The sequence below is a fragment of the Opisthocomus hoazin genome, chromosome 6 (assembly GCF_030867145.1).
Source record: "Opisthocomus hoazin isolate bOpiHoa1 chromosome 6, bOpiHoa1.hap1, whole genome shotgun sequence".
NCBI classification, from domain to species: Eukaryota; Metazoa; Chordata; class Aves; order Opisthocomiformes; family Opisthocomidae; genus Opisthocomus; species Opisthocomus hoazin.
In genome coordinates, this window is record NC_134419.1 from 54,166,507 (window position 1) to 54,179,471 (window position 12,965).

The 12,965-nt window shown below is 48.0% G+C and overlaps 1 protein-coding gene across 6 annotated transcripts in view; it reads right to left on the reverse strand.

Annotated features, from left to right (window-relative positions):
• Nucleotides 1-12,965, reverse strand: part of CDH23 (cadherin related 23) — a 213,765-nt gene that overhangs the window by 105,707 nt on the left and 95,093 nt on the right. For all 6 annotated transcript variants that reach the window (XM_075423156.1, XM_075423157.1, XM_075423154.1 and 3 more), the window contains exons 7-9: nucleotides 11,131-11,325; nucleotides 7,850-7,978; nucleotides 819-897 (exon numbers count right to left, since the gene is read on the reverse strand). In XM_075423156.1, the coding sequence (XP_075279271.1) occupies nucleotides 819-897; nucleotides 7,850-7,978; nucleotides 11,131-11,325 (403 nt within the window). The remainder of the gene's footprint in view (nucleotides 1-818; nucleotides 898-7,849; nucleotides 7,979-11,130; nucleotides 11,326-12,965) is intronic.

The following is a 12,965-nucleotide window of genomic DNA, read 5'->3' on the forward strand; positions in this document are numbered from 1 at the left end:
CAGAGGCTTGCTGGCCTCAAGGCATCTTAAACGAGACGGGTCTACCCCCAAAAACTGGCCCATCCAAAAAGCAGCTCTGCTTTATCTAGAAATGCCTGCCCAGACTGCCCTGTCCCTGTCTCTTTTGTCATCAGAAGAGGTCCCCGAGCTCTGGTCCCGAAAGAGCCAGGCACTGCCCAGTGAAGATCCGTTGGTGACCAGCACCAGCAGATTCAGCAAGCTATCCAAGCACGCTGGGAAGAGTTCTCTGGGTTTCAGAGCCAGTCCATGAAGGCAGGATTAATCCACATTGCTGTCAGAAGGCAGAAAGTCTCCAACACTCTAATTAAGCCTCATTCTCTAACCTTACATCCTCATGGGTCCAGCCCCCTGCCTCCCAGCTCGCAAAGGTCTGGCAATGCTTTCAGAGGCCAGCCCTCGGGATGGAGGCTTTTGGGAAATGCCGTGGAAACCGCCAGGAGCCATTCAGCCCGTAATCAGTCCCATTCTCTCCCTAAACAATAACCACTGCACCACCAGCAAGAGTTTTAAGCCTGTCTCTTTGCAGGTCTCCTCTGTGGCGTTGTGTGAAGCGGAGCTGTTTGCGGCTTGTCATTAGGACTGAAGGGTTTTGCTATAAGATATTGTCAAATTTGCTAGAAACAATGTCTGCTGCTTGAGGAAAGGGAGGTGCCACAAAAGACGGGCTCTGATAGCAGTACAGTCGAGGAGAAACTTAGCCAAATATGATTTCCCAGACACGGGATATACAAAGACTTCTTGCAGCACTAGCTCCTTCGGCCCCATCGGGCTCCCCACCATGTGCCCCCACGACTTACCCGAGAGAATGGTGTAGCCGATACCCCGGGGACGGCCCTTGTCCTGGTCGATTGCTGTTATCATCCGCACTGTGGTACCCTAGGGAGGGAGAGGAGACAAGCATTACAGCCAGCCCAGCACTGCTGGGGCTCCCAGAGCAGAGCTTGCCCAGTGCCCAGCCAAGGCACTTCACCTCTTACCATGGGCCATGTGCTTAGGAAAACCTGTCCAAGTCATGGAAAAATCCCAACCCTGCTTCTCAGGGCAGTTTGGGCTCACCACTCATCACTCTCGTGCAAGCTGAAAAACTGTTAACCCACCCCAAGATGTAGCCGGCGATGCCGAGTGCAGGACCAGCATGTAGTGAACAGGACCATGCAGCAGGTTTGTACCAGGACAAGTGTCCATAGGGACTAGAGAGAGCACCACCGAACTCATTCCTTATGCTGCTCGTCCTCTGCCCAGAAGAGGAGGACTTGAAGCAAGGTCAGTGTGGTAAGCACAGCTATCAGTGCTTGAGGAAGAAGAAGCAGGAACTGAAGGTGCGGCACCGGCAAAACCACGACATGCCTCCTCACAGCATCACCACTGCACAGGCTCTGGCTGACAGGCAAAAGCATACGCTCCTCCGTCACAGAGATTTTTCACTCTGCAGTCCCTTGAGAACCAAAGGCAACAATTCCCTCTCACCATGATGTTCAGCACTGGTCACTACACCAGTTTCATCTACTGCTGGCATCCCAGTTTCAACTGGTCCTCGTCTGCCCCTGCGTTCTACAAATGAGACATCCCGGGAGATGAGGGATGCTCACTCAGGCCATTGGCATCCAGCTGCATAACTAAGTGAGCTGCAGAGATTTTAGTTGAAACTTTTAAGGAGGAGGAGGGTTGGACAGATGCTGAGGACTGGAGATTGCCCAAAGGCAGGAGCTTCTGCAACTGCCATCTTCCCCACCTCATCCTCCATCCTGCAGGACAGACCTGTTTCTTCTAGCCCAGCAGAAAGTTCCATAAGGCCATGAGTCTTCCAAAACCAATGAAGAACATAAAAATGACACAGAATTCTTGTTCAGTTCTTTAAATAAAAACATCACACTCTTATGTCAACTCCATAAGCTGTACTTCCCCCACTGCACTGCAGTGAGCCCACGTGAATACAAACACATCCACATGCACATAATTAATGTAGTGTGAAAAAATTTACAACTCAGCTGTTCTTGTTTTCATTGGTTTATTAACAGTAGGAAAAGAAGTAAATTTTTTTTTTTGCCCTCAAAGGAAATGTCAACAGAGGCATATGCATATCTAACGAGGGAGCATAGTGGGACGGCAGTGTTGCGTTTGCCCTGCAATCCATCAGCTGAAGGCCAAGGGGAAAGCTGCTGCAGAAACATCACCAGTGGAAAGTGGGGACTTGCCGTCTCCCCAGCTTTCAGAGCCGTGCCCCTGTGGGCTCAGTGGAGATGCTTTGCTGCTGCTAGCTGTAAAGAAGGCTCCTGAGGCCAGGCATGCTGCCCCTTCCCTGATCTCTGAGGGCATTTCAATAGACTCCTTAAGTAAATCCAGGTTATTAACCGAGAACATTAGCCATAAATCCCAGGTCACTGGCCTTTGAGCAGCACTCGGCTGGTGAGGCTCAGCAGCTGCCAGAGAGCCTCTAAATCACCGACAATAACTGTGCTTTCCAAAGGAGCAAGGATAACTAAAAAGCACAGGAAAAGTGCAAAAGGAGCTGATGGGAAAGCAGAACAAGAGATATGGAAAGGAGGGCAAGGCAAAGCACGGAAAAAAAATGGAGAGGCATGCAATCTAGCATGCTCTCCCCAGCGTACTCTGCTTTAATCTGCCCTCCCCATGGGGCAGGCATGAGCCCCTCTCTGCTCCCGGGCAAAGCAGGAGCTGCTCCGTGGCAGGGGCAATGGGTGAAGGCACTTGGTCCATCTGACAGCTAGCTCATTGCCTGTCAAAAGCCAGGGAGCGGTGCAGAATGATAAGTGTTGCCTGCCATGCGGCACATTTCAAAGCGGAGGCAGCTGCAGGAGAAGGCAAGGCTCCCGTGATGGCCGAGGAATAGCTATCAGCCCACCGACGCTGGGGCCGCTTTATCTGCAAGAAAAGGTCCCTCTCGTAGGACCCAAGGGACAGGGCTGTTGAGAGAGATAAAAGGACAAGCACAGATGTTGCAACAAGGAACATTTGGGAGGGGAAAAGAGGGAATCTCTTTTGGATCTCTCAGCAGTGAGTGCCATAGAGACCTCCGTAGAAAAGTACTTATCCAGACATTTGATCTCAAGAACGAAGGCTGCTAGAGAGCACGCTAATATTCTCCTGGTCCTTGGCAAGCCCTTGATGATAGCTTCCATGCTGCTGTTTTTCGAGACTAGGTCTTCTCCTGTTCTTCTTGCAGCCCTGAGTGCCGCCTCCTCCAGAAACTCCTTCACCAGGTCCTCCTGAGGATGAGCCACGCTTCACCAGCGACTGAGAAACATGAACCAGAGTGGAGTTGAGCTCCCTACCATTTGTGGATGCCGTCTCCTGGAACCACAGCAAGGGCAGGGACCTGGGCACCTCTTTGCTTCCCTCCTGGTTTCCATCCTTCATGCCAGCTCCTTCACAAGAGGCTTCCAATACCCAAAAGACTGGCAGATCCCAGCTCCTGGGAATTGAGGATTCCTCCCCAAACATCTGCACATTGTTAAAGATCAATCTTCATGCTTCTGGGAAAAAGGCTGAACAAGTGCCACAGGACAGTTACCTGTGTAGCTGGTGGCAATTCTTGGTTTTGTAGTGAGTGGCAACAACTGACGCAGATGGCCTCGGAGCATGATCGCTCAGCATGGTCAACAGGAAGGAGTGTTCCCATTCAGCACATGCCCGAGTGAGATGGGAAGATGATGTGATGCAAAACGTGACAATAAGCACAGGGTATACCCAATCTTTTAGTACTCATGATGATCATGCAGCGTCTTGCCCACCACACTAGCAGAGATAACTAACCAAAGAAGACAGACTAGAAATGGGAAAACACCCAAAATCAAACCAAACCCTTGACAACAGCTATCTCATGATAGCAAAGATTGACCTCTTACCAACCACATCTCAACAATATCTATTCTGTTCCAAAATCCTACTGGCCCACACCATTATTCCTTTCTCTGTCTAGGTCTTGGCATGGCATGGGCAGGAAATGCTGTGTTCTGGCTCCCTGAGACAGCCAGCTACACCTCTAAATTGGAGGGGACCCTCCCCCACTGTCTCTAGCCAAACACATCTGGCACGGCTTCCACTTACCCATGGAAGCCCCAAGCTGCTTTCCAGCACCAATGGCTCTGCCCAGGGCTCACCCTATGTATTTGTGTTAGAAACTCCCAAATATTCTTGACGTTTCTTAAAGCAAGTAAAAACTCACCTGCCTACCACAGACAACGGTGGCTGCAAGGGAAGGACGCGGGTGGTGGGTATAGACCAAAGCACCAGAACAGAATAACTCTCTCCCTCTAGGGAAGGAGGAGGAAGGTTTAGAAAAGTAATAATCTGGAAAAGCCTATGCTTAAAAAAAAGGCAAAGGAAATAAAGAATGGCACATTATCCAAACAAAATCTGAGGGTTTTCTGAAGAGGGGCAGGGGTAAATCAATCCTTTTTTAATAAAACCCTGAGCTTTTAATAAAGTGTTCACGCTGATGGGCTGGAAATATTGTAAGAAAGAATTAACTTGGAGCTATTGAGACCCTAGGGCAAAAATAGCACTGATTCTACATTATTTCTTTAACCCAAAGAGTTTTTGAAGAGGAGGGGGATGGTACTGAACTAAAACTGTTTTAATGATATTTGACACGTATTTGTACCATGCTATTGCGAGTGAATACAACTGCTGGTCCTGCGACCAAGCACCAGTGGGGTTTGTCCCCCTTCTTGCCTTTGTGTGGCTCCCTGTGGGATAAAGCACACTTTCATGGGCCTCAGCTTGTGTCTTAGTGAGTGGATTCCTCCTCTTTCACCTCCAAAGTGGAGCTGTGATGCTGCCTGGACCGTCCACCAGCTGAGGTCCAAAAGCAGGGGCTGATAAGACCATCAGCATCTCTGCAAGGGGAAATGGCCCCTCTCAACTTCTCTGGAGAACATCAACAATGCTATCCAGTCTACAGACACTGTGAGGACAGACACTCAGGAAGACTCCAAAGATGAAAAATACAACGTCGCCAAGATTTGCCACAGCTGCAGACAGCATTGGTGCACTTGGGTGCACTGGGAGAGACGTCTGAGGCATGCTGGGATGATAAACAGCATCAAGAATGATCATACAACAGCTCCAGGTACAGCAAAGTCTCTCCCTGCTGCATCCTATTCCTTTGCCCGATAAGAAATTTCTCTCTTTTCAGCGTCTGAATAAGCACGTGCCCAAAATACTTCTAAATTATGCTACCAAATCCCGGCCTGAGAAAAATAAGAGCTACAACAGCACTTCTCTCTTCTCTTGCACCCCTCCGCCCCTTTTTCTTCTTCTTCTTCTCTTACAGGATTAGGGACTTGAAAGGCAAAGCGCAGCCCGCCGTTGCAGTGGGAGGAGGAGGGGGGAGCGTTTTGGGAAGCTGCCTCGGCAAAAAAAAAAAAATCCTATTTCTCACTTCTTAATTCCAGTCAATTCCAGTCAAAGGGCTGATAGAGATCTGTTTGCGGTAATTTGCTGCAGTTTATCCACTCTTTTCACCTTCTATCGGCTCTTCACTGACGGGCTGGCTGACATGCTGTTACTCGAGTGAGGAAATTAAAATTTGATGCAATAATCCCAAATAAGAAGGATTTTATTAGGTAATGTATACACTTTAGATGAGGTATTCTCGCCTGATACATTGATAGGGGAACACAGACATGCTGTGCACCACAGATAAAAAGAGAGGCAAAAGAGACGAAGAATGGGTGTGTAGAGCAGCAGCAAGTCTCCACTCTGTAGATTTGGGGCTGGGATGAGATGTCTCAAGTGTATTTTCGCCTGCTGAGCCCGATGGCAGGGCAAACGTCGCACAGAAAGCCACTGCAGCCTGTTGGGTTGACCTGGAAGCCTGCTTTGGACAGAAGTCAGCCAAGTCCAGACGTCACCCAAATTTGCTGTTACCCTTTTGGTAGCCATGCCATTCTGCAGTGTGACAGATTCCACTCTGCACGTGTGACTGGCTGCCTCAGGTGGTAGGGCAGAGCTGATGAAATGACTTCCCATGGAGAGACAAAAATGCACGTGTTAAACCCCAGGCTTGCCATAGCAAACCATGTCCTTGTTTCAGCAGTGGAGATTTCTTCTGGGAAGGATGGGACTTCGGGTCCAAACCAGAGAGAAATACCACTCTCGAAGTACCATCCTCATTCACCACTCTTTCTCTTCAATGTTTCTCTGGTGACACCTATCCATCCTGGATATCTCAATGCCTCTGGAGATGTTGCATGGGGCCAAAGAGAAATTAAAATCTCTAAACCCATCAGAAAACTGCTAACAGTATGGTGAGCGCTGCTTCATTCTTTTCCTATTTTGAGTTACACAGAGATTATTTGCTGCTTTGACTACTGCAAACAGTATACATTCTGGGAACAACTGTGATGCACGTGCGCATGTCAACACAAAGAGGTCATTGAGCTCCAACCTTAATATATACCGTTAATTTGAGAGAGATCCCCTTTCCTGGATACCAGGTCACTCCATGAAAATGATGCAGTCTATAATTTTTGATACTTGTGAGATTTCCATTTCTGTAACTTCATCTAAGGCTTTTTTTCCCCTCAGTTAAGGGTGATCTAAGGAGCGTTTTTTCTTCCCCACAGCTCATACTGCCCGCCACAGAAATACTCCTTAATCTCAACAGCATGGACACTCACTGAAACTTTCACTTCATGAAAGTAATCCATGAAGCCGTTTTTGGCCATCTTCAGGCCGGCAGACAGGTAATGTGCTGTCTGACCACAGGATTTGTGACAGTAGGACTCAGCCCTATTGATCCAGCACTCTTCGTGCTGTCAGGGCCAGTACTTTGCTCCAAAGTGAAGAAAAAGGCATCAACTGAGGCGAGCTGGAGCACAGCCTGCCACTGCATGAACTGAGCCATCACGCATTTTGGATCCAGCCCACGAGAGATGTTACGGGATGTACGGGTGGTATGGATGCCTACCATGCCACAGTTTTAGGACAGAAGGTTCTTGAATCCATATACAAAAATATTTGCCCTATAAACAAAGCGATGGGCTGCACAGCTGTGCCTTGGGAAGGTGAGTGCTGGTGAGTAGGGCTGGGCTGAAGGTCCTGGGCATCAGCTCCCAAAGCTGAAGCTGCCTGCCATGCTCCCTGTCGTCTGTTGCGGGGAAAAAAAGCCCTGCTGTATTTAGAGACTGGGAGACATTTTCCACAAACAGGGAGTTTGCTGACAAACCGAGTTTCAGAAGAACTAAAATGACTGGATCAATTTGGCAAAACCTGGGGGAACATGCTTGAAGTGCTGAAATGGCTGATGATTCTGGCATTTTCAAAACTGCCTCATTTCAGGAACGCTCACATTTTTATTCAACTTTTCTATTAGAAATGGCATGCATACACGCTGTAGGGAGGAAATGGGGTGACTGTGTGCTAAGAACGGCAGCAAACCTTTTTAAACTTTATGAAAAATGTTTAGGAAAATGTTTTATCTGGGTTTCAGGCTTCCGAAACATCCTTGCTTAGGCTCCCTTTTTTAAATAAGGGCAAAATGTTTTGGAGCTGGCTTGAAAACCATTGCTCCAGAAAGCAAAAGGTCTGCCTCTCTTTGCATGTCATTTAAATCTCATGATTCAGAGCATTTGCACTTCAGCATGGGAACAAGGCTCCTCTTTGGACCCAAACGTCAGGGCGGAGCAAGGCAAATCTGTGATGGAAGGAAGGATGGAAGGACAAACATGTCTACAAAGCAGAGGTTTTCCTCTAGCTCTTTTGGGATACCTTGCTCTTTCGGTCCCATACCCTGCTCCAGCCTCCCTCAGCCCCCAGCGCAACACTGCGGTCATGCACATCGGAGTGAAGCAGCAGCCCTTACCGGAGGCGAGTTCTCATAGATGTTCGTGCTGTAGGGCAGGTTGATGAAGATGGGGTCCATGTCCTGTACATCTGTGATGGTGATTGCCAGGTTGGCCAGAGTGGACAGTGGCTTGTTTTTATCTTGGTCCTTGAAAAAATAAGGGTTTGGGGGAGGAGAGAAAGGATTTCTATCAGAAAAATAGAATTATTCAACAGCATTAAGCCTCTTGCAGTTGTAGTTGGGTCAAAATTTCTGAATAATCCAGGCAGTCATCTCTTTTTCAAGCTACCTGCTGGAATTATTGTCCACTGTACCTCCCTCCAACAAGCTGAAACACAATATGCATCTCTTGCCAGCATTAGCTTTTCAAAATAGAGCAAGCAGCAATTTAGTTTGCATCACATTTTGGGTGGAAAAGAAGCAACGCTGTTTAACATGTACTTTAAAATATAAATTCCCTCCTAATGCAGACACACCCCAGGGCACCTCCACACCGTGAGACCCAGATGTGGTTGCCAGCAGACTTTCATGCCAGCACATCACAGCAGCGCATCTCATACCCCACAGCACTCATGCCTCCGCACAGCTTGGGCTCCATCGGCTGGAACACGGCAAAGCCCACCAGCTCCCTTGCCTTTCTGCTGCTCTTTATAACCCTGCGGGCTGAATTGCAGTCGCAGCCTTATTCTTTTCTGTATTCACTGCTCTGAGCTTTGGCAGAGAGTACGTACGCCAGGTGCTGCTTCTGATTTTGTAGGATGCCTCAACTCTCACATAGGAGTCAGAGTGGAAACCTGAAACGCAGGATATGTCCTCACAGTAGCAACCTCCTTTCTACTGGGCTAATGGTTTAAGCTCTGATAAACTGCAAACTTCTCCTTCCTGCCTTGCACAGGGACTGGCAGGATTGAGGTAACCAGGAGCTGCCTTTCAATGCAAGACAAGCTGCTTCCACAGCTGCAGGGAGGTGGGGAGCCATCCTGCTGGCTCTGTGAAGCAGGTCACAAGCATGCAGCAATCTTATGATGACCAGCAGTGGCCCTTGAACACTTCAATGCTCTGAGAAGGAGAATAATCTCTCTTGCATCCCATCACAACCCATCAGGATGGAGCTGCAAATGCTTTCCCAGAGCAAGAGCCTTCTCCAGCAGCCAACACAACAGCAGCACATGCTGCCACCAGCTTGTCCTGGCATTGCCCTGCTGCCACCAGTTCTCTTGCTGAAGCCTCGTCCCATGGGTGCTCAAAAGTGACCCCAATGCCCACAGCACTTTGCTAGAAGGGCAGGAGCAAAGCAGATAACACATGAAGGGAAGGAAATAAATTTCTCCTCACCCCCTAATCAAGCACTGTGCTGAAAGGCAACCATTAGAGGTTACTGCACACTTCTGCAAAACAGCTCTGTACAGCGGCAAAGACTGATTGCTAGAAGATTAATGTTAATTTAAACCGTATTCAACAACACAGCTTGTACATTATCCTCTTAACCTGCAGGCCTCAGCGTTTATGACCTGGATGGATGCTTATTTCTGACTCACACTCTGCTGTTAGCGTTATCAGGTTGAAGTCTTTCGTTTCTTTAGATAATGTTTTTTTTTCCCCTCCCCTTCACCTCTTAAATTTTGGTTAAAGTATTACAGGTAGCACTGAAAAAGCAAGCATGGTTCAAGTTTCCTCACCTACCATCTCTCACGTTGCCCTTTCCAGTCTCTTTCTGCCCTTGCTGCCTACATCCCTGAGATGAAATGGCTCCTGCCTTAACCCAAGGTTTCATACCTCTTGCAGCTTTTGCGGCCAGCCCAAATTCACCATCACCCCAGTTCCCACTCTGGACAATGCAAACTCTTCATCAGGCAGGCAAGAGACTGCATTTGCTCTCCCAGCTCCTGCTGTGCTGGTGCAACTCTCATCCTCCTTCCCAGGCTGAGCTTTGCCCTGTGGTTTCTCATTGCCTTTCTGCTAGAAATCACCAGCACCCTGTGACTGAGCAGGGGAGTTATTCCCACAGCTGCAGTCAAGCCCAGTTCAGAGACTTGTTTAAGTCTTTGAACTCCCTGAGCTGGAAATCACTAGAAGCCAGACGTGCACTAGGTAGCAAGTACCAAATATGCCCCCATTTTATCTTTGCTGGTAACTGCACTGGGGATACGGGGCTAGATGGAGCTGGATGGACCAAGAAGGCATGCTTGACGAACCCAGAATCAGACATGGGAACGAAAGGCATGTTTCCATCAAGGCTTGTGGTTTGGTCCGATGTTTTGTAACCCACTACATAGTTCAAAGCATATCCTTGGAAAGCAGGTTGGCGACAGCCACTGATAAGGAAATGAACAACAGAGAGGGATTCTTATCACTGGAGTATTTAAAATAAAATGAGGTATGTTTCAGAAAAAATTAGCTCCTGGCAAAAAATTCCATAGCCTCAAACATGCAGGGATTGAGCTGAAAGGCTGAGCTGTTTGCCTGTGGCAGTCTGTGAATGCCCAGTCTCTGTGGCTGTGGAGAGCAAAGCAGCCCTGCGCAGCCCTCCATGTCCTCCTGACATTTGCGACTCTGCATCAAGACAATGATCTTGATTAAATCACATGCTTCAAGAGCTCTAGTCAGCTGCCTGGAAGGGTCAGGAAGGGTTTTTTGCCCCTTCTCAGATGTAAAGTTTGTCAGATGTTTTGTAGGGCTGAATTTCACCTTCCTCTGTTGCATCTGAGATGGGAAAGGAGCCATCACCCAGAGCACCTGCCAGCAAGGTGCTCCTCATTCACGCGCTCCCTGTCCAGCTCTCACTAGATTGGACACCAGGGAAGAAGTTTCCCATTCAGGTGGGGCATGAATTTGCCGTAGTGGCTACCTGGACATACATCTCCCAGGGATCCCCTCATCCACCAAAATATTAACTCCTGATGTCTGAACTCAGCTTTTGCTGAGTGAGGCTGAGGGAGTTCAATACAGGTGAATCCACTTGTAGTAAGCCATGATGCACAAGGAATGAGACTGGAGGATTTAATGGTCTGTATGCCCTGTACTGGCTCTCTTCAGCAAGAGAGCTGCTCGCCTTTCTGCAGAAGCTCCTGACACACATGAGATGCTGTTGGAGAGGTGCAGCTGTGCTCCACAAGCTGCACAACAGCGATTTGAAACTACCCAAGCACTGCATTGCTACAATAGCTAAGTGGAAAATATTGGATGTGTCCGAGAAGAAGCCCAAGTAGGGCAATAAAGTAAGTAAGCAGCAGCTCCTTCCCCATTGCAGTCCCTCCAGAAGACATCTCCTCCCCTGCAGCAGCCAGGATAAGACTCACCGTCGCATTGACCTGGAGCTGGTATGCCTGAGTCACTTCATAGTCCAGCTCCCGTATCACCGACACAATGCCACGGCCGCTGTCGATGGCGAAGAAATTGGAAGGAGGCTGGAAGGAGTAAAGCACGCTGCCTCCTGCCCCCTGGTCGGGATCCGTGGCATTCACTATGAAAATCGGAGTGCCCACCGGAGTGTTCTGGAAATAAAACAAAAAAAAACATCGTGTATCGGTAAAATTGTGCACCAGCATATTTTCCCATCAAATGCACATCAGCAATTTCCTTTACCCGCCAGAACGAATATCTAGGACTCAGGAACTTCAGTCCTATATTTTCAAGACATTTATAAGTTATACAGCTGTTTTCTTTATTACAGTATTGCAGCAGCTATAATAGTTGTTACACACTTATAATAATAGTTATACAGCTGTGGTCAAGATGGCACTCTATCACAAACCCTTATTTTCCCAGACATCACGACTTTCCAGAAAAATTACTCTTTGCTGAAAGTTGTTTTCTGCCCAAAGGCACTTTTCTTTTCAACACTGATTCCCTCTCTGTTTTCACCATAAGGCATTAAATACAAGAGAGCCTCAAAAAAAAAAAAAAAGCATTAAATGCAACACAGAACTTTGCATAAAATTCAAAGTTATAGTTGCCACAGCAACTACAACCTGCCCCGATTAATGCAGGCATTAATGGTTAAGTTGTCATAAATCTGGAACTAATCTACATGCATAAAACATGCAGCTGAGTGCACAAAATCAGCAATGGCAAATGCAGTTTGGCACTTCTTATTGTTTAACTTCACAGCAGGGAGAACAATTATCCATTTTTGGTGGAACAGCTGCATGTTCCTATGCAAATCTTAAACACATATTCTTGTCTCTCTAAAGGCAGAAGCACAGACCGCAAGCTAAAAGGCTTTGCTGGAGACCCGGGCCGCAGGTACACATGGATCACGACCGCTTGGGCAAGTCCGTATGCTTGTAACACATTTGCAGCCATGTTAAGGGTTGACGAAAAGCTAAAACTTGAAAGGGAGACAGCAAAGGTCAGAAGTGAGATGTGACAGCGGCTGATTATGACCAGTTGGGATAATACGGATTATTTCTGCAAACCTCTTCCCAAGCCTCCGCATTTTATTATTAATTTTGTTCATATTAAATTATTCGTCCTCAGCTCATAGAGAAGTTTAACGAAGTGCTGAGAAGGTGGAAAAGAGACTTGAGGGGATGCAGAGCTTGGAAGATGGGGCACTGCTTCCAAGTGGAGCTCCTCCTTCAAGCCCTTGGCCAAAGCTGAGCAACTAACTGAGCTATTTTCAGTTTTTTGGGGAACAACAAAGCTTGCAATGAACCACAGCCAGGGCTTCAGCAAGGCCCTAGGCCACCACTTCAACTGGAAAGCATAAGAAACTTGGGATCCACTCTTAGAGATCTGATTTAACCAGGTAAATGCTGGGTGATGGCACCAGAAATGAACCAAAGCATCTGAATTTGAGGCTTAGGCCAGCAAAAACTTGCCTTCAAGGCAGGTGGCAGGACTTGCTGCAAGCTTGGTCAGATAGAGCGAGGAACCCAGGGCATGTGCCCCAAGTCACAGTCTGGGTCCTGAAAGCAGCTCCGAGCACGTGTTGTGCTCTCGCACCCTCATCCACGCACGTCCCTCACACATCCCTGCCCTTGCACCCAGCCACACAGCATTGCCAGCACGCGCTGACATCTAAGCTGGCCTCAGGCTCCAGCAAAACTTCACTTTCCTTACTTCAGCATCACTTCTGCCAAGGTGCGAGAAGTTGCAGTTCCCACCTAGATTATTCATTTGCTTTCTCTTT